This window comes from Mus caroli, unplaced genomic scaffold (genome assembly GCF_978045245.1).
Source record: "Mus caroli unplaced genomic scaffold, Mus_caroli_1 scaffold_3, whole genome shotgun sequence".
In the NCBI taxonomy this organism is placed as follows: domain Eukaryota; kingdom Metazoa; phylum Chordata; class Mammalia; order Rodentia; family Muridae; genus Mus; species Mus caroli.
Genome location: NW_028227258.1, coordinates 26996285 through 27017037, shown reverse-complemented (window position 1 = coordinate 27017037; position 20753 = coordinate 26996285). Strand labels below are relative to the sequence as shown.

Below are 20753 nucleotides of genomic sequence, written 5' to 3'. Positions count from 1 at the left end.
TTCATAAACTATTAAAAATGCTGACCTTCCCTTGTTCATGAATGTCTCTATACATGAAAACCATCTATTTAAACTGCAAGCTACATTTACTGTACCTAAAAACTGCTGACATAACTCACACATCACCCTATCAGTTTATCTGATGGTAGTATCTCTAATTGATTCAAAAAACTTAAAGAATTGTTTTTTATTTCATTAAATGTGTCTGTTAGGTTCTTTCCTATGTTACACTTTGTTCATTTAAAGCCAGGTGTAGTGAAACGTTCCTTTACTCCAGCCCTTGGGAAGTGAAAGCAAGAGGATCAGTAGTTGTAGGCCAGCCTGAGTTATGATGATATCCATATCTCAAACGAACCAACGAACCAGCAACAAACTCACCAAAAGCTGACATTTATTCAATCTATAGACAGTGGCATGGCAATCATAGATGTATGTATTTCTCTAATCACAGAATGTGAGTCCACATCCCACAACATAAGTGACCACTGTTCAGATATTATCATCTACAGGAAAACTATTTGAAGGAAAATTTATAGCCAGGGATGCTGTGTACATCTTTAAGTCTTAGTACTACAAAGTCCAAGGCAGGAGGATCACTTGAACCCACAAGTAAGGCCAGAGTGGAAAACACTATGAACTTCCATCATTTGCAAGAGAAAACCAAATATATCAAGGCAAGTAAAACACAGTAAGAACTGCTGATAATTCACCTTTAACTATAACAGTTACTCATGAGTTTGCTTTCCATTATGAAAACTCATTGAATTTGGTTACCAAAAGAAAGAACAATCATTTTTACTAGGGATACAGATGTAATTACAGATGTAGAAAATTAAACAACACGTCTGTCTGAGATCACTCTTCTCCTTTCTATGGCCTTTACTCTGACTTTGTTTCTACTCATTTTCAATCCTATTCCCACTTTATGGTCTTTAAAAAATACACCATATTGAGATACTACAACAAAATGTACCTTCCTCAAGTATACACACTTTGGAAAGTAAATTGAGGTATTTTTCTATTTACCTTTAAATCACCAATCTCTCCACAACACAGGCTCCTGCCATTGCCCTTGGCCACCTCCCAGAACTTAAAGGCAAGACCAGACTGTTGAAGACATCACACACTTCAGACCCAGGATTTGGAGGAGCTAAACTAGAACTAACGCAGAAGCCTCCTCCTTGAGAACCAGCTTTAACAGTATCTGTGTAGGAACCATGTAAACTGTGAGGGAGAAGTAACCAACCGTTCTACTAAGCTGTAGAGGCACGAAGCACAAAGATGGCCTGCCTGAAAGATACGCACAAACGCAATAGCAGCGTATTCAGTTTGTGGTTACCCAACACCTACCTAATTGGACTTAGGGTCTGCTCGATGGTAGAGAACTCATGCCTAGCACTGTAAGCAGTAAACTGAGGTCATGAATGCTACAGGAGAACCTTACTGCTCATGTGAATTCTAAATACTTACTTAACCTTAAAAACCACACATCAGGGTAACCTCACCCCTAATCAAAAAAAAGCTTCTTTTTGTAGCATATGCAGACTATTGCAGAAATCCAATCCTGGTTGATACAACTACAATGTAATGCCTAAGGCTCAGGGAGCACTGAAAGAGGAGCAGGAAGATTGTAAAATGTAGGAGCTAGTATATTTTCTTCAAGATAGTGTTTTCTTTATATGGCAAGGAGGCTGTATCTGTGAAATCAAAACAATTTGATTACCAAAACAAGACCTGCATAATGACAATCAATTGACAAGCCAACCACAGATAGGGTTCACACCATAAGGCCCTATCACTAGAAGAAAGCCTACAGGTAGTTATGGCTGCTGAGAGAGAAACCATCTCCCCAGGAACAAGTCTCCTGATACGTTATCCAACCCAAGTGGACATCCCTAAACACATACACACATAAGCAACATTAAATGGATTCAGTGGAGTTTTGTTTTGTATGTGTGTGTGTGTGCACGCATGTAGGTACAACAAGATTAAAGGCCATGAATTTGAGAGATGGAGTAACACACACAACTGGAGAAGAGACAGGGAAGGCAGGAATGATGTAAATACAATACTCATATATGAAATCTCAAAAAAAATTTAAGTTAAAAAAAATGAAAGCATGACACTTATATGAAAATGGATGGAATGGAGACCATCATGTTTATCAGAATAAACCAGACCAAGAAACAGCAACTAAATAAATAACCAAAATAAAGACAGAAATCAAAGTTCTGTAACACAGGAAATTTAGGTCAAAATGACCAGATAGGATGTGCATTTTGATTCACACCATGAATATTTATTTATTTATTTTTTAAAAAAGTACTACTTTAAACTATGTATTTTGACTTGAAAACAAGACTAGCAGAAACATTATTTGGTAAATAAAGACCTGACTAGCTATAAATAAGATGCATAATTGATGATGCCAGAAGATGATTTATTAGTTGGGAAAGTATGCTCAAAGGGATATTTTTTTTTTTAAAAAGAAAACTGTAATAAAACAAGGTAAATACCATCAACTTGGTCATAGTCGGTCTTGGTCCTCCTATAAATAAAGGGTCACTTTGCTCATCTACAGCTGCTACTTCATTAGAATTCACGGGCTGTTTACTTGCAGAGTTCAGCAATTCTGGTAAATACAGAAAGTAGATCCCACACTTGGAAGCTGCTGTTTTGACTTTTGGCACTTCCTGAATCCTCTGATACCAAGAGATTAGTAGTGGAAACTGTTCCAGCTTCTCTGAAAATTTCTTGCAGATAATTACCTGTTTAAAAAAAAAGGGGGGGGTATTTTAGAAATATATAATATGATTTTTATGACAATGTTAATGAAGTATCACAGATTATAAAACTTACACATCTCAAAGGTACAATTCAAATGAACTCTGGGAAATTCAAATAACTGTGCAAGTACCACCACAATCCAGTTCTAGGACACCACAACGCTGTAACAGTTTGCAGTAAACTTCTGTGCCCACAACTAGTTGCAGGTAGCCAGTGATCTGTTTTCCAAGTTTATAATGATGCTTCTTATACAAGTTAATAAAATCGTAAGAAGTATTCGTGCTTTTCCATTTAGCATTATGTCGCCAACACTCATTCATATAGCTAAGCTCATTAAGTACTTTGCTTCCTTTATTAATAGTCATGGTGAAGAACCACTGTAACTATGTAACTGGTAATTCAGTATTTGAGGGACACTGGCATGTTTCTAGGTATTGCCTATCAGGAACTGAACTGGTAGGTTAAAACTATTCAACCATTCTCTATGGTACTTGTACCACCTTAGATTCCCATTGTGAAGATTCCAATTCCTCCAGTTTTAATTTCTGTTTATTGTTACTCTTTGTGTCTGATACATGTGCTTGAGTACAGGCATTTGTTTGTTACCCACGGCAGATGTGTGGAAATCAGAAAACCCTCATGAGTTTTTCCTTTGCACTGCAATCTGGAGATAGATGTAGGTCATCAGGCTGGCGTGGCTCCTCCTTTTTCCTACACAGCAAATGCTTTCTCCTACCGAGCCACTGTACTGGTCCCCAGTTTTTCTCTTGCCAACATTTGCCATTGCCATAACATTCTAGGCATTCAGAAGTTCTTCATAATAATGTTCGTTTTCCTTTCCTTATGATTAATGACAGTGAATACCTCCTATTTATTTGTCATTTGCATATCTTCTGTGGAGTGTCTTCTCCGGCTTTACTCTTCACTACTGTGGTATTGCTGAAGACATTTCGAATGCCATCAAGCACAGAAAGACGGAGCTGGTGCCTAACTCGATGCTTCATGTCTACCGACTGGCACTCTTGGTGCTGGGACATACTCTGAATGCTACCAGAGGGGAAAGGTCACCAACATCAATCACCCAGCTACGAACCCTGTGACCTACAACAGTGACCTGCTTAGAGAATACACCAGTACAATCATGCCATGGGAACATCCAACAACTTGTAAAAACTGGACGTAAGGCTCACTCCGTGAGATGGAGCCTACAGCTGACCTTACTGATGTAACCAAGAAGCCGAGACTATTGTTCTGTTACAGGAACATAGCAATAAAACAACGACTAATGACATATTGCTATGCCCGTATATTAGTGCAACAACAAGCCATCACTAGAGAAGTTTCTTTTTGTAGTAGGTGGTAATTAACACAGACACTCACTATAGGACAATGGCAGAGAGTGAGACTTTGGAGCAGTCAGCCCTAAATAGGATGTCTTTATCAAACCCCTCCCCTCAAGGTTCAGGGATCTGTGCAGGAAGGAGGCAGAAGTTGTAGGTGACTCCAAGGAGACAGCATTTTTTTTAGAAATGACAGTGCTGATGCTTATGAGTCACAGAGCCTGTGAGAGAATATATATTCATATTCAAGATCAGCACAAATCAAGCCAGATGTAATCCCAGCACAGAGAAGAAAAAGTGAGCACAATATTCCCCCCCTAACCACGATGCTATTTCCCAGAGTGACTGATGGAATGATGGAGGTATACCAAACACACTCCAGGGCAAGTCCCGGGACCAGGAACGGTAGACCAACACCAAGAGGACTTCATGGTTTTTGTGTGCCTTTTGCTTATTTGTTTTGTATTGTTAGTTTGATTTTTTTTTAATTTGTTTTGATTTTTTTTTTGATAGATTAAAAAATGAAGTTGGGGAGGTAGGAAATGGAAAAGTTCAGGAAGAAGTTGGGGGAGTAAAGACTATGATCAAAACACACTGTATGGGAAAAATTATAAGCATTAGAATAAACTTATAATAAAAAAATAAACAGCTAAACTACAAAATGGACACATTTCTAAAGAGATACCTTACCCTAAAAGTTGTATATATGATTATAAAACATAAAAATACTAATCATCATATATCATTAGACAATTGAAAATTAAGATGGCACCTCTACATAGCTATTAGAATAACAAAATTCCAAAACACAACACAAGAGAGGGTGAGGATGTGGTGCAAGAGAAACTACTTGGAAAGACAGCCTGGTAGCTCCTTACAGCCCAGTGATACTGTTATACAGATGTGAAAGCACTCACAGCTTATTTACAGCTTGTATTAAGTTCATCCCACTGCTTGTCATAGTTTAATCCTCTCTCTAATCACCTTCTAATTTGCACACGTTTTCGACTATAAATCATGGCTAACAATACATTCCATTGTCTCTGGCTTTCATTATATCTGGGAGGGTCTCAATATGCTAAGTATAGAATGCTAAATGGACAGTGCTATATGAAAACCAAACATGTTAATATATACTTATAAATATCTCCAACTGCTTAATAGTGAAAGCAGTAAGTTGAGCTTTAAGCAAATTGTGTAATAATTTAAATTTATCACAATTTTATGCCTATAAAGTATCCACGGTCATGGTATTTTTAGTAGTAAAGGAAAATTTTTAGCTTAGTAGAGAAATATAGAATAGAGTTTACAGCCCCATTTTGATTAATAACTATCTAAACTTGCTTTTCTTTAGTAAAAGTTATCACCCCTATAGTATACCATCATATTTACATTTTATTAGAAAATAATGTAAGCACATACTAACAATGAGCATGCTTGATGGGTTAAGGAGGAGATTTCACCGAAGCAAAAATAGAAAAATAAAATGATAAATATTAAGAATGGGGAAAGGTAACTATGGCAGCCTCTGTGCCTATATTTTATCCATATCCTGATTTTGTTTTCCAAGGTCTCCTAGTCAATCATAATCTGAATCAATGGAAATTTCCACGAATAAATAATTCATGAGACTTGAGGAAAATGTGTGCTAGTCCTTAATACCTTATAAAATGTATTATTCATTTTGAATTAGATTAAAATGTTTAAAAAATGCTATCTATAAGGCACTGTGGGAGCCAAAAAATTTATACTTCTTTATAAAATCCTTAACTGCCTGGAAATAAATTAGGTGTTAAGAGAATTGAACTTAAAACACAGAAAAATAATTCCACTCTTTCATAAACTCACAACTCCCAAATAATGAGAACCAAAGGTAGTGAGAGCACTGAAATGTCAAAGGACATCAGAGTCCCACATTTAGAAGGGTCAGTGACCATGCAGACAACACAAAAAAGCAGATGAACAAGGCAAGAAAGTCAGTTCAGGACCCAGACAAGAAAGTAAGCAAAGTGCATGAAATGGAGAAGAAATCTAAAGACAACAGAGAAAAAAATCAGCAAGAAAACTGAGACTATAAACAAGAACCAAACAAATTCTCAAAATGAAAGGGTCAATTCACAAAACACAACCTCCCCCGAAAAAAACTCCTAAAAACCCACAAACCGTAGAGAACTTTACCAGAGACTAGAGGGATGATGGTTAGTTAGTGGGTGAAGTACTTGCTCCACAAGCAGGAAGACCCAAGTTCAGTTCCTCAATGCTAGGTCTAACACTGGGCACAGCAGTGTATGCCTGAAATCCCAGCACTGCGAGGACAGAGACAGTGGAGCTTCCTGCTTGACAAGCCAAATTTCACTAAGTGTCAGGCTTTGAGACGGTCTCGAAAAAGTACAGTGACTAAGGAAGAACCCAATGCCACGATTTAGCCTCTACACTCATACACACATGCGCATGTCTACTTACATGCTCCCAGGAAAACACCACACACACACATTCCTCCTCCTCGTCCTTCTCCTCTACCCACTCCTCCCATAATCAACAAGTAGCAAGACCAAATGAGAAAACAAATGTTTAATTTCAGGGACAGAAGACAAATCAGGACAATGATAAATTCTGATGTGTAAATATGACCAAAGCTTCCAAGATACATAATGAGACCAAACCCAAGAGTAAAGATAAAAGGCTCTGAGATAAAATATAAATGCATAGACAATTCATTCAATAAAATTGTAACAGACTTCTTAAACACAGAGAAGGCGACAGCCATCAAATCAGGAGGCATCTAGAATTCCTTAATAGTAATGACCAGAAAAGAATCTCTGTGTAACAGCTCACAGTCAAGATTCCCGCAAATGCAAAGCAACGAAACAACACCAACACCTACAGGGGAAACGCCAACTCACAGACGGGCAGAAGCATCAGAATCATGAGCAGCTCTACAAGCCAGGGAAGCAGGAAATGATCTAGGTCAAGCCCTGAAAGGAGATAACTGTCAACCAGGATCTCCGTAAAGGGCAATCTTATCTTTTGGAATGGATGGAGAAATGAAAGCAGTTCAAGGAAAACACCGAGTGAGGCAAATCATGGCCACCACAGCAGCTCTGTGCAAGCCCTAAACTTACAAGGAAGAGAAAGAAAGGCAAGTTCACTCGAGGCAATGCGGCAAGAGGAGATCAAAGAATGAGACATCAACTGCGTTGAACACAGCTGACTGAGTCTGAACAGGAGAAAAGAATACAGGTAATGATAACCCAACCAATGGGAAGAACGAACCAAGGAAATAATATGTCTCTCTCAATGATGACTTTATTTGCAAATGGATTCACCTACTAAGAAGATGCGGACTGATTAAACTAAAAAAAAAAATAGTAGGTGTTTTCTCTTTTTCTTTCTTTTTTGTAAGAAACACACTTAGGTGGTAAAAATGCCCAAACACTGACTCAACTGACCAAGCAAATGAGCTGTGAGCAAGCTGGCGTGAGGACTTTCCTGTCCGATAAGGCAGACTTCAAAGCAAAGCTAACAGAAGAGATAGGAGAGCAAGTGCATACTAACCAAGGGACGAGTCCATCAAGAGGATGTAAGAATCTTAAGTACTTTAGCACTGAATCAGAGTTTTCAGTTTCATGATGAAGAGCACAAATGGGCACTAAAGTACTGATGCAATGGCGGCAGCAGACTTTAACTCCCACCTTTATTTCCAAACTAAAAATCAGCAAAGAAACATGAAAGCTAAACTATACCGTAGTATAAACTGGTTTCAACAGAGAACTATAAAATATTCCATCTAACAAATAAGGAACACACATTCTTTCCAGAGGTGCATGGAAACTACTCTTAAATTGATCCCATTATAGGCCACAGAGCAAGAGCCCATAAATAAAAAAATTTAAAAAAAAAAGGAAAAAAAAAGTATCAGACTACAGTGAAATAAAACTGGAAAGCAACTACAAAAGAAATCTCAGAAACTACAGGAAGAGTTGGAGACTGAAAGGTACAGATTTGAATAAACAGGATCGTTGAGGAAATCTGGAAGATATTAAAAATTTTCTAAAATCAAAGAAAATATATATCACATTTTGCCAGAGTTTGAGATTTCCCTACAAGGAAAGTTTACAGCTACAAAAATGAGAGAAATCTTGCCTACTCAAGCATCCAACTCTAGGGTTTAGAAACAGAGGAAGCCAAGCTAAAATGCACTAGATGGCAAGAAGTTGTAAGATGAGGGCAGGACATAACAGAATAGAGGCTCAAAGCACACATACAGGAATGACCACATTAAGATACAGTTCTTAAAAGGAGTAGCAAGATGGACAAGCCATTAGTCAAGCCAAATGAAAGAGACCAACAGCAACAGAATAAGAGGTGAACAGGGAGCTATAGGGACAGGATCAACACTGCTCCAAACGAGACGATCATTAGGGAATACTGTGAAACATATAGTCCAAAAAACTGGAAAATCTAGAAGAAATGGGCAAGTCTCTGTACTCATTTGAATGTCTGTTACTCAAGCTCTAGGGGATCCAATACCCTCTTCTGACATGGATACCTATATATATATATATATATACATACCAATATGTAGGCCTACACACACACACACACACACACACACACACACACACACACACACAGAGACACAATTTAAAAATCTTTATAAAATAATAAAAATCTAAATTACTGGAAGAAAAAATTTTTTTCTCAAAAGTACCTACAGTGGGAAAGAGAAGCAGAAAATTCAGCCATGGGAATCCAGCCGTGATGAGAAAGCTCTATTGAGAACTCAGCTGACTGCCTTGACTTCCCTAGTCAGTGTCTGCTGGATGTTGTGAGCATACATGATGATGTCAGCCCTGTTTCCATTTGTTATTTTACCTGGAAGCCTCACCCAAGGAGACCTTCTGCTCTACCCCAGACTCTCCCTGGCTAACTGCCTCAAAGGGGTTTTCCAGTCATTTCTGCTGGATGTTTTCAGCACTTGATTTGATGAGTTTTGCTATCTGTGTACTTACCTGCTACTTGCTACATAGTCTTCTATTTACTTACTGTAGACTTAACAAACTAACTCATTCGAAACTGAAAATATGACACCCTTAGATCTTTCCCTGGACCACACAAAACTGAGTGTGAGTCACAAAAGCAGAAAGAAAACCACAGAGCAGAAAAAGGAGGTTTTAAGAGAAGAGAAAACGCAAGGGTTGAGGGGACCAGCAGCTATATGTGACATGAACGCAGGAAGGCACTACTATGGGAAGGAAGGGTATGGGGGTGGGGATTGGGAGAGTGGTGGGAGGAGGGTCAACACCAGCAGTGTATGTGTGGAAGTGCCATAAAGAAACCTGTTACTGTGTATGACAATTAAAAGTAAACAAAACTATGATACATTAAAATTAGACATGTTTTCTTTTCTTCTGCTCTGTTGTTATTTTTAGGTGGATATGATAGCTTCCCTTCTATTTGAACATGAACTGTAATTGAATGACAAGAACTCCTATTAAAAAGAAGGGCATGGGATATATCTTGTGGTAGTTAGCTTACTTAGCAGATGTGGGGCTCTGAGCTCTGCACGTCAATTCATTCCTTTTTAGTTCATTCATTACAATTTCTTCCAAATACTTAATATACTTCCTAATAGGGGAGGTCTAATCAATGAATCAAAGGAGTGAGTGGGACTAAGAATTCTGTACTTTATCCATTACTCTTACAATTTCGAATAAGACAGGGTGCTGCCAGGCCTCTTCCATGAGAAATTAACTGTGTGGCTTAGGACCCCGCACTGCAAGGACTGGAGCAGGTTCATGGCAACACCTCGGCACACCACTATCCTAGACCCCTTACAGCATCTGCTCAGCGGAACCTATGTCTCTAACCCTCCCCACTCTACTCATCCAAACCTTGACTTAGCAAAATCTATCTCCTCTTTCATGCCCCAACCTTAAGTCTAGGGCTAATTACCCTGACCCTGGCTTAGCTTGACACTCCTAATGCAAATTCATGTCTTCATTACTGATCACAAACTTGATCCTGATTCTGATGTCCTGCACTCACTCCAGCACAAAAGTCTGGCAACATATCTGCTCTAAAAATGATGAATCCACCACACAAAACATGACAGAAACAACATCAAAGTACAGATTAGGAAAAATATAAAGGAATAATGGAAAATATGTTAACTGTCACTAAAACAATGGGCTGTGGATATAGCTTCGCTGACAATGCGTGCTTAGCATTCATAAAGCCCCAGGTTTGAGTCCTTCCTCCACTGCGCACTGAGCTGTAGTGGTACACACTGGTAACCCCAGCATTTGGAAGGTACAGGCAGAAGATCACGAGTTCAAAGTCATCCTCTGCTACATAGGACGGATGAGTCTGCCTCAAAACCACATAGCAGAAAAGGATAAGTACATATTTTCATCCTGTTTCTTAACAGTTTTTTAAACTTATTGTATGTGATAGTGAGTGTGTTTCAACACAGGCATGTATGTGCCAAGGCATGTTTGTAGATGTCACAGGATGGCTTTCAGAAGTCTGTTCTTTCCTTCCACTGTGGGTGCCATGGATGGAATTCAGTTTGTCTTCTGCCTTGCACAAGGCACATGAATTTATCTGCTAAGCCATCTATCTCACTAGCCAGTATTGCTCTATTTTAAACCTACTGTTCCTTTGCAACATCAGAGTTACTCAGTAATAGTCAAGTTGATATCCTACCTGATTAGAGATGGAAAAAATCCAGTCAATTAGAAATACTTTGACTTTGATTAATCCCAATCAGGTAAATAACATTTAAATTTATCTAAAATGAAATGCAAATCACCTGAGATGAATGGGGCCACCTGGAAGATCTAAAGTCACCTTCATGCAGGTGAATCCAATTTGTCTTTTGCTTTCTTGAATTAAAAATCAAATACTCTTATTTTCCCTGTAGCACTTACCATTATTTTATATAAATATTATTTGTTTGTTTACTTGTTCATTTCTTCATTTCCCTAACTAGAAAATTAGCTCCAGTGAAGTCTGGGATCTTAACTGCCTTGATCATCACTGTATTCTGAGTACTTACAAAACTCCCAACAAACTCACCTTCAATAATGTTTAAAATGAAAGTGCCTCTATAAACTCTTGAGAAATTAGAAATCATGAATACTATGTCTCTCATAATGTATAACCACTCTAAAAAAGTCTTTTCATACTCATAAAAGGGAAGAGTCAAGAATAAATGAAACCAAAAATCTTTTGACTGGGAAAAGACAGCCAGAGGACATTTAAAATACCAGTTAAAGCCTAAACAGTTCCCAATTCTACCTCCTTCCATGTTGCTTAATTCTGAAATAATTTGCTTGTCATTCTTGTTTCATTTCACCTTGGACAACAGAGATAACAAAAGAGTCCTTAAGAAAGTAGCAATTTCTCCATACTGTACCAATGCCAATGTACAGATTTTCATTAGAAGTCTAATGATATATAAACAGGATTGATACATAAACAGACTAAAATCTGGTTTCTGGGTCTCTACTAGGGAAAAAGGGAACGTGCTTCAAATTAGGAAAACGGCAGCCACTAAGAACCAACTGGAAGGCTGCGAAAGCTAGTCTCTTGTGTTCGTGATAGTAAATCACCCAGTTCTTTTTCCACAGAGGACGAGATAGGTAGGTATGTAAACAGACAGAGAGACAGGCAAATAAACTTTACTCGGAAAGAAAACTTTACATGTAAATTTCCCCACATCATTGAAAAGCATGCAGTCTTACAGAGAAGTACTCAAATTAGAGGGAAAAAAATGTGATTTGATACTACCCAGTATAATGGTTAGCATTTTAATTGACTATTTTATTATAAAATAAAGCTGACAATTGTTCTTAATTTTTAGTCATTTTTTTGTTTTTTTAATTGGAATTTATTTTATAAAGATAAACTTAAAATTAATAATAATATCAATTACTAACATTTCGTAACTGAAAATTAACCATAATTTAATTCATCCTTTACACTGATCACACTATAGAGTGTGCTAATCAGATTTTCATCACTATGAGAAAGTTACCAAGATAATAAACTTAGTAAGACCGAGGTCTATTTGCCACACAGTTCCAGAGATTTCAGTCCATGGTCACTTGAGCCTGTTATCTGAACCTGTAGTGGCAGGGAACGCTGCAGTGGGAAGGTGTTGGGGAGGAGACCTCATGCAAATAAAGCAGCAAAAGGAACAGAAGGCGCCACCATGCCTGCATCCAGCTTAACGGCTTGCTGCAGCTTCCTTCCAATGGGCCGCACCTAAAGCTCTACCCATCTCCCGAGTAAGTTACAAGCTGGAGACCAAGCCTTCAACACCTGCAGCTTTGGAGGGAGACCACCACGAACCTAGGGTAGCCTCCACTTTACAGACAGGAGATTTGCTGAGAACCAAACACAAACCCAAGCAACTTATCAAACTGAAACGCACAGTAACATGAAGACTGCAGACACATCCTTACCAAAAAGTGGTGAATACAGGGCAAAAGCACGATGTCTGCCAAAGTGAAGTACAGTCCTTCTGCAAACACGTGCTCCAGAGGCGGGAGGTCGGCAGCTTTTGCTTTCCTGATGTGAGAAGGCTCCCTGTTGCTAGCAGCTGCATCTTCTTGCACTGTGAGCTTTGAGAACGCCACCTTCAGTTCCAGACTCTTGGAGGAAGCAGCCAAGTCTTTGGTTGTTTTCTGTGCACTTGCCTTGCTCTTTGCTTTCCCTTTCCCAGAGGGAGGCCCACTGCCAGCAGCCTTCTGTTGCTTCAGCTTCTGTCTTCGGAGTTTGTCATCATTGTGTACTCTGACAGGCTCGCTGAGCTTCCTCTCGAGCTCTAGGATTTCTTCAGGGATAGTTGGGGGTTGCTCAGAGGACTCTTGGAGAAAATTCTCTACAGCCAAAGGGATGGCGAGTTCACATAGCCTGGTCCACTGACTAACCTTGAAAACAAACAAGATGTGAGCAATTCTCCCCTCTTAACACATCTTCAAGAGGATTAGCTATGACTGGGAAATAAGACTGGATGGGCTAAAGCATCCGTGGGCGCTCGGATTCTGTGCTAGATTCTGTATTTGGAAAATGCAGCTTCCGTGTTCCTGAGTCCTTACTAAGTCATCACCCTCTCCCCGTGGTGTTGAATGAGAGCAGCTCATATACTTGAATACTTGGGCCACAGCTGCTGGAAGCATTTGGGAAGGGTTAGGAAATACAGCCTTGTTGGAGGTATGACAGCCTGATCATGCTGGGTTTTTGTTTTTGTTTTTTTTTTTTTTCAAGACTTTGGACTAGGAGAGCAGCTGAATGCTGTAAGACAGGCTCAGCAGACTATCCGAGTAGGAGCTTGAAATACAACCATGCTGAGAGCAATGCAGACTATGAACGCCCCAGCACAAGAGGTTTCAGAGGGAAACAATATTAGCAACTGCGCTAGAAACCATTCTTGAGCTATTTTTTTGCTCATAAATGTGGCTGCTTTATGCCCTTTTCCTAAGAACCTGTCTGAGGCCAAATTAAAAAGTAATGAGACAATTTTTCTTGGCTGAGGAGATTTCAATGGAGGCTAATACTATGTTCCATGGTTATTAGTAATCACTGCTAAGTTGATCTACAGTGAAAAAGAACAAATGGGATAAAAAAATACAAAATGTCCAGCTAGAAGGGAAAAAGAGCACCAGGAAATTTAATGTTGCAACTAAGGCTTGTTTGTGCTAAAAAAGATGAGGACAGGCCTTATGCAAAATGGAATAAAAGAATTGCCCTTTTAAGCTTTCGACTTACAACAAAAAAACACTTGAGGAATTTTTTGCTCCCAAATGCAATGAAGGAAGCTTTTGCAGATGTAGTTCAAGGAGGAAGCCAGGCTCCGTCCCAAGTGGGCAGCACATGGTCTAACTTTGGCGTTATGAAGAATACAAGAGTTAATGAGTCTCAAAATCTTCCTCTTTAGCTAAAGAGCGGCTGAGGCCCTGCATGGAAGCCTGGAGAGAGGCTGCTCTATAAAACTGTGAAAGTGAAGCCTGGATTATGTTGGAGACCTCAGAGCCATGAGACACCTGTCAAGGACAGTTATAGACACTGGGTAGAATGAAGTGAAGAGAGAGAAATGAGTTGCAATCCTCTGGGTACAAAGGTGAAGCCATCTAAGCCTTTGACATTGGACATGGAACTATAGTACCTGGAATTGGCTTCCTGTGTTTCAGTCTTGTATTGGTCCAGTATTTCCTCCCTCCCTTTTGGAATGGCAATGTGAATTCTGTGCTATTGTATGTTAGAAACACTTAAGTTGCTTTTTGACTTTATATGCCTAGAGTGTCAGAAGAAACCTTGGACACTGAAACAGTATTGAGACTGAAAGGCCATGGCCACTTAAGAAGCCGGCTTACATCCACTTTGCTTTGTGATATGGCCACAGGTCTGCGGGGAAGAAGCAGCAGAACTGGTGAGAATGAACCCTCTAGGCTCATGCATTTGGATACTTGATTCCAGAAGCTCTAACTGTCTGGGAAGGCTTGGGCGGCTTGGCCTTGTTGGCAGAGGTGTGGCACTGTGACAGTTTTGAGATTCCAAAGGACTCAGGCTATTCCCTGTAAGTTCTCTGCCTCACGGTTATGTCTCAAGATAGGAGCTTTCGGCTACTGTTTTAGCACCATGCCACCAAGACATCCCCAAGGCCTTTAAACACTCCTCAGGGCTTACAAGGCCCTACTACTCATTTATGAACATTTCTTTTAAAGGTCCTCAAAATAAAAAGGAGGAAACCATTGTTATTATTATTTTAAAATATGTATCCAGACCTCATAAAGCACATTTTAAACTTTTTCTCGTAATAATGCCATGAAAATAACTCAACTATCCAATAGTTACCAATGGCCACTTAAACTCACGTTGGAGCAACTGTTATTACTTCTACTTCAAATAGCGGAAGAGACCTTATACTTACTTCAGCACAAGCTTTCAAACAAGTCTTTTTAAAACCCAGAAGTTCCAAAATTTCCTTTCTTGAGGGCTCAGCTTCATAGGACTTTTGGATTATGTGTCTCAGGACAACAGCAAGTCCTGCCCTACAGAAAACATCAGGTTGATCTACCACCGCAGGCAAACAGCAATTCTGGACAATCGGAGGGAGCGCCTGCTTTGAAATGACCTGTATTTCCAGGTCCTGGGGCAGTGCCTCTTTTAGGAACGAAGTGTCTGAAGTATCTGTACTTTCTTCAGTGAGGACTAAGCAAACGTTAAAGGCCTTGCATTCACAGTATGATAATAAAAACAAAGTTACAGATGTGTGGAGAGGAAAGATGCAGCCTTCGGTTTGGTGAGAGTACTCCAGGTACAGGGATTCCTCCGCAGGACCTTTCTTAACGCCTTTCATCTTCTGTTGTCATTGGGTCACCTAGAACAAAGGTCAATATGGTTATAGGCCTTCAAGAGCAACAATTTAGAAGCTAAGAGATGAATGTTTTTCAAAAAAATCAATAAGAATTTATATGTAAGAGTTTTTACTTCTAGGCTGAACAATGGCTTTCAAGAGGAAACTGCCCACTCCGCATGGTTACATACTTTTAGGGATGCGCTTACAATAAGCAACCTTGGCGCTATGAAATAGAAACTGAGTTCTCTTGTACACCCTGGTCCTGGGCCATCATTTCTGGGTGTCACTGAAGTATAAGCACAGAACCTACTTCACACCATTTCCACTGCTGCTGAGTCACCGTCACTTCTAAGTTAGGTCAGTTGCCTTCGATGGCCTCTGTCCCTCCTGCCCACAACTGTTAAAACTGGATTCTGCTACCTAGGGCAAGTCCTGTAGCATCTTTCCATCTTACTGCAATGACAGTCCAGCTTTCTACAGTGCCGTAAGCAGACCTGGACTTAATCCTTTTATGTCTCCTGAGTTCATCTTAATTTTTCTCATTGCTTACTGCATCCCCAAAAGTGAACTAAGATTCGCTAGAATTCTGACTGCATTCCAACTTCAAAATCTTTATACTTGTTGTTTCTGGAACACAGAACACTGCCTCCGGGTATTTAATAATATTGTCTACTTTTTATATTGCAAACCCCAATCTATAAACTCGCTTTACTTTGCCTTCTATGTTTTAATTGCCTCCACAACACTTAGTACCATTACAATACATACATTATTTATTCTTTAGCAACTACTAGAATGGTCTGTAAGAGAATTTTGTTAACTTATGCTTAAAATAGAGCCTACTAAATATTTGTATGTAAAAAGTATTTGCTGAATGAATGCATGGATAGGTATATACACTGGTTGTTGTTGAAATGCACACAGGCTATCTTGAGGACAAACGATTTCCTTAAGGCTTTTGTCAATTAGAACCTTATACTCTTGAGTCCCACCTGGTCCAGAGTTACCCACATTCTATTCCATAAACCACAATTCAGAAATGGACACTAGATGGCACTCTTTAAAAGCATTTAGAAGTATGGAATAGGAAGAGGGTATAGTGGAGAAAAGAAATGTTGGTCTGTGTTTGTGTGTGACTGTATGTATAGAAAGGAATAAAAGAATAATGACAAATTAATTTTGCATATAAGCTGTAAATGTTACTCATTGTGAGTACTCACAAATGTTAAATGCCAACAAAACAAAATAGAAATAGCTTTCCATGGTGAAATCTGAAATATCAGTGAGCCTGTCTAAGAGAAAATGAGAAGTACATGTGACTTTCCTTGGAAATCAAAGGTGCTGGTTAATAACCGAAGCTTAAAGGCATTACTTTCCCTCCACAGTATCTCCCCATTACTCACTAATGTAATTAAATAAAGATTAAATATTTAATAACCTGTACAAATTTAGTGAATGTTTGGCTTGCCCCGTGTTTTTAGGAGTAGAACATAGTTTTGGTCAAAGTTTACAAATATCATAGGTAAAAAGAAATTCCTTTCCCCATTCGCTTTCTATTTTGACAATTCCCTAGTTACATGTGAACTTTAAGGCAGACACTCCAGAGTCAATTCTAGGGTCTCCAAGGGTTCTGAGATGTGGCTTACATTGTCCCTTATTAGATTTTCATCACACACAGACCTGTCATTTTTTTCCTCCTCTATTCTGCCAGATGCCATACTGCAGTCAGTCACCGAGAGGACATGACCAGGCAGTAGACAAAGGCATAAGGTGTCAGGAGCTGAACACAGCCAATAGAACATGCATCTCTCTCTTCTAGGACAGCATGATTGGGAATTTGTAAGAGGAATAAATAGGTAAAAAGAAATAGATATGCTTCAGTTTCATTACTTAGTGAAATCTTCAAGGATATGCTTATTTTAAATGGTTATATTAAATCATAGGTATAATACTTAGACATTTAGGCTATTTGCATTTTCATTCCAATTAATATATCTTGGCTTTGACAAAACATTTTACATAAGAAAAGAGAAATCATTTTTTTTTAAACCTAAACTCTTAAAAAAAAAAAAAACTGCTAGGCTAGGCAGCATATGCCTTTAATCCCAGCACTTGGGAAGCAGAGGCAGGCAGATCCCTGTGACAGAAAGAGCCAAGATGAAAAAGAGAGTGGGGTGCAGAGAGAGGGAGAGGGAGAGAAAGAGAGAGACAGAGGGAGGGAGAGAGAGAATAAAAAATATTAAAATTAAACATACTTCTTTTTTTTCTCCGGTTTTTCGAGACAGGGTTTCTCTGTGTAGCTCTGGCTGTCCTGGAACTCAGAAATCCACCTGCTTCTGCCTCCCAAGAGCTGGGATTAAAGGCGTGCGCCACCACTGCCCAGCTTTAAACATACTTCTTTATCAACTAGAATTTTAAAAAGCAATTTGAATGCTTTGTGTTCAAAGTTCAAGGTCAGGATATTTGGCAAGGTCAGGATATTAAACAATAAATTATGACAGAGCAAAAGTTATGTTATGCAGCAAAATATTACTGAGTATTTTGTATTATTTTGTTTTACATTAAGAAATATTAGCCATCTCACCTTTCTTACTCTCATCTCTAGTCCTCTTCTCTCTCTCTCCCTTCCCCTCCTCCACGTGGCCATGGCAGGCCTCTCCCTCTTTTCTACCTTCTCTCTTTCTCCCTGTCTTGCTACAATAAAGCTCTAAAACCACAAAAAAAAAAAAAAGAAAAGAAAAGAAAAAAGAAATATTAGCCAAGCATGGCTCACTTCTTTAATCCCAGCATTCAAGGCAAGAGGAGCTCTGTGAGTTCAAGGCCAGCTTGGTCTACATACTGAGTTCCAGGACAGTGAAGACTGCAGAAAGAACCTGCTTCAAAAAACCTAAAGTAGTAACTGAGTCTAAAGGGATCTATTCTGAAAACACTCAGAAAATTCTCTAGACTTATAAAGTGGAGGAAAAGAGAATCAGGAGTTCAAAGTCATGGTAAAATACATAGCTAGTTCGAGGCCAGCCTGTGTTAACGAGAATCTGTCTGAAAACCCCATAAATAGAAAATATTAATACTATCAGAGTATAGTCTAAATTAAAGCACATTTTATTGTAGTAGGAACAATCTTATCAAAATAAAAATAATCAGAAATTATGTTATTAAAATAATTTCAGTGCCGGGCAGTGGTGGAGCACACCTTTAATCCCAGGACTTGGGAGGCAGAGGCAGGCTGATTTCTGAGTTCAAGGCCAGCCTGGTCTACAGAGTGAGTTCCAGGACAGCCAGGACTTCACAGAGAAACCTTATCTCGAAAAAACAAAAAACAAAACAGAACAAAACAAAAGTTTTCAGTGAGGGAAATGCTACCTACCTTCTTTAGTTTGTTTTGGGTAGTGCTACAGCTCAAATCCCCCCCTCCTAAGTCTCCATGTCAAGCATTAGTTATCTGCCAGTTTTTAACACCGGACACAATTCTCTGTCATTGCTTCTTGATTCCACTTACTGCATATTTTTCAGATCCCTCAATGATTTATGGCTCAAATCTAGTAACACACGAGGATCACAAGTTTGAGGCCAGTTTGGACTACGTGGTGAATTCAAAGCAAGCTTGGGGACTTTAAGAAGGTGCTGTTTTAAAATTCAAAAGGCTAAGATATAGCTCAGAGAGTGACTGGCTTTATATATATATTTCCTGCATGGAATAAATCTGATTATTTATGCTGTTTTTCCCTCTTCTTTTACGTTATGACTGTTGACTGATTTCATGGCCCATTACCAGTACACAAGCCACATCTCAACAGCATTGTTCTATGTGCTCTGCAGTGCCAATGGCTTTAAATATTATCCGACTCCTAGGCACATCTTGCCTGAGCTCCAGGCTCGACATTTCAATTGGGTATTTTTCTAAATGTGTTCATTTTTCTTTCCTGGCCCCGTTGCTGATGAAATAGCAACACCATTCACCTACCTCCAAGCCTGCAGGCCCACTCAATTCCTTCATCTCTCACACCTGGTATGTCCTTTTTTGAAACAGAACCAAAATCTCATCACTTAGCACCCACACTGCTGCGCTTAGTACTGCTGGACTGGATGTCCCAGGAAGGGTGGTACCTAAGAGGGGCTTCCCCTTCTCTGAGAAGGGGAGGGGTAGTGAGGGGAGGGATTTGTAAGGATGAGACTGGGAGGAGTGGGGGCACAATCCCGATGTAAAGTGAATACGTAAATAAATTAATGGGAAAAAAAAACCCACTTCCCTTCTTAGTTTTCTCCCGTATGGAATGAGGGCAGTAATAGCAGCAGCACCTTCCGTCCTCTGTGCCATGGTAACTGACAGGGAGCCCTGAGGGAAATGCTACCTACCTTCTTTAGTTTGTTTTGGGTAGTGCTACAGCTCAAATCCCAGGCCTCACTCATGCTGGGTAAGTACTCTGTCACTGAGTTAGACCTCACCCCCTACTATTCTTTAAAATGCACAAATTCTTTACCTAATGACACTATTAAAACGCATAAACTTTAATGGGAAAAATCCAACTCATGCTTTTTATTTGAAAACTTCTTCCAATGAAATGTGTGGACTATGTTGAACTTAAATGTGCTTCACCACAAACATTGATAAATTTAATACTGAGGTTTTAAAACCAAGGAGTCATAAAAGGCTCTTGGGCATTCTTAAGCCAATATACATATTAGCAGACTATATTTTATAAAATAAAAAGTTTGACATAGTTAACAAGAATGAACATTTACTGATTTCTCTCAGATACTGAAATCTAAATTTAAATCTGCTCAGTTCTCTCCATCAGACAATCTTCAATATTTTGAATGTACAACTTAGCTCAGGGTTTAGACATTTAACAAAGCAGCATTATTTGGTTACAGACCCCACTTTATTACCATACAGATTTTTAAAAGTGCTTCTTCATAAACAAATAATAGTCAGTTACCTCTAGTTAAAAGTCCAAGAAAGCAATACAGCTTTTAGAGTTCAGACTATGTAATGTAGGATTATAATTCAGGGGCAGTTTACCCATGATTAAAATTAGATATTTGGATCCCAGGGCAAGAAATTTTTATTAAGTAAGAAAAGAAAATGCTTACTGAAATCTTAGTTATAGAAGAATATACAATCTCTCTGGAGATTCAAAGAACTGTCTGTTGTTATGAAGTCATAATGCGTGCAGTTAAATTTGACCTAACAGGGAAGGACAGCATAAAATGTAAACATGCTGAAAATACCATCAAGCCTGAAAAAAAAATACTGA

General features: G+C 39.0%; 1 protein-coding gene across 6 annotated transcripts in view; it reads right to left on the bottom strand.

The window, feature by feature from the left end:
- Positions 1–20753, bottom strand: part of Gstcd (glutathione S-transferase C-terminal domain containing) — a 104115-nt gene that overhangs the window by 81530 nt on the left and 1832 nt on the right. For 3 of the 6 annotated variants that reach the window (XM_021157659.3, XM_021157657.2, XM_021157660.1), the window contains exons 2-4: positions 15067–15516; positions 12599–13066; positions 2517–2768 (exon numbers count right to left, since the gene is read on the bottom strand). In XM_021157659.3, coding sequence (XP_021013318.1) covers positions 2517–2768; positions 12599–13066; positions 15067–15495 — 1149 coding nt within the window. In that variant the 5' untranslated portion in view covers positions 15496–15516. Of the gene's footprint in view, positions 1–2516; positions 2769–12598; positions 13067–15066; positions 15517–17750; positions 17902–19459; positions 19486–20589; positions 20684–20753 lie in introns of those variants that run through there. The other 3 variants (XM_029475262.2, XM_085835512.1, XM_085835513.1) reach the window with 3 other exon arrangements.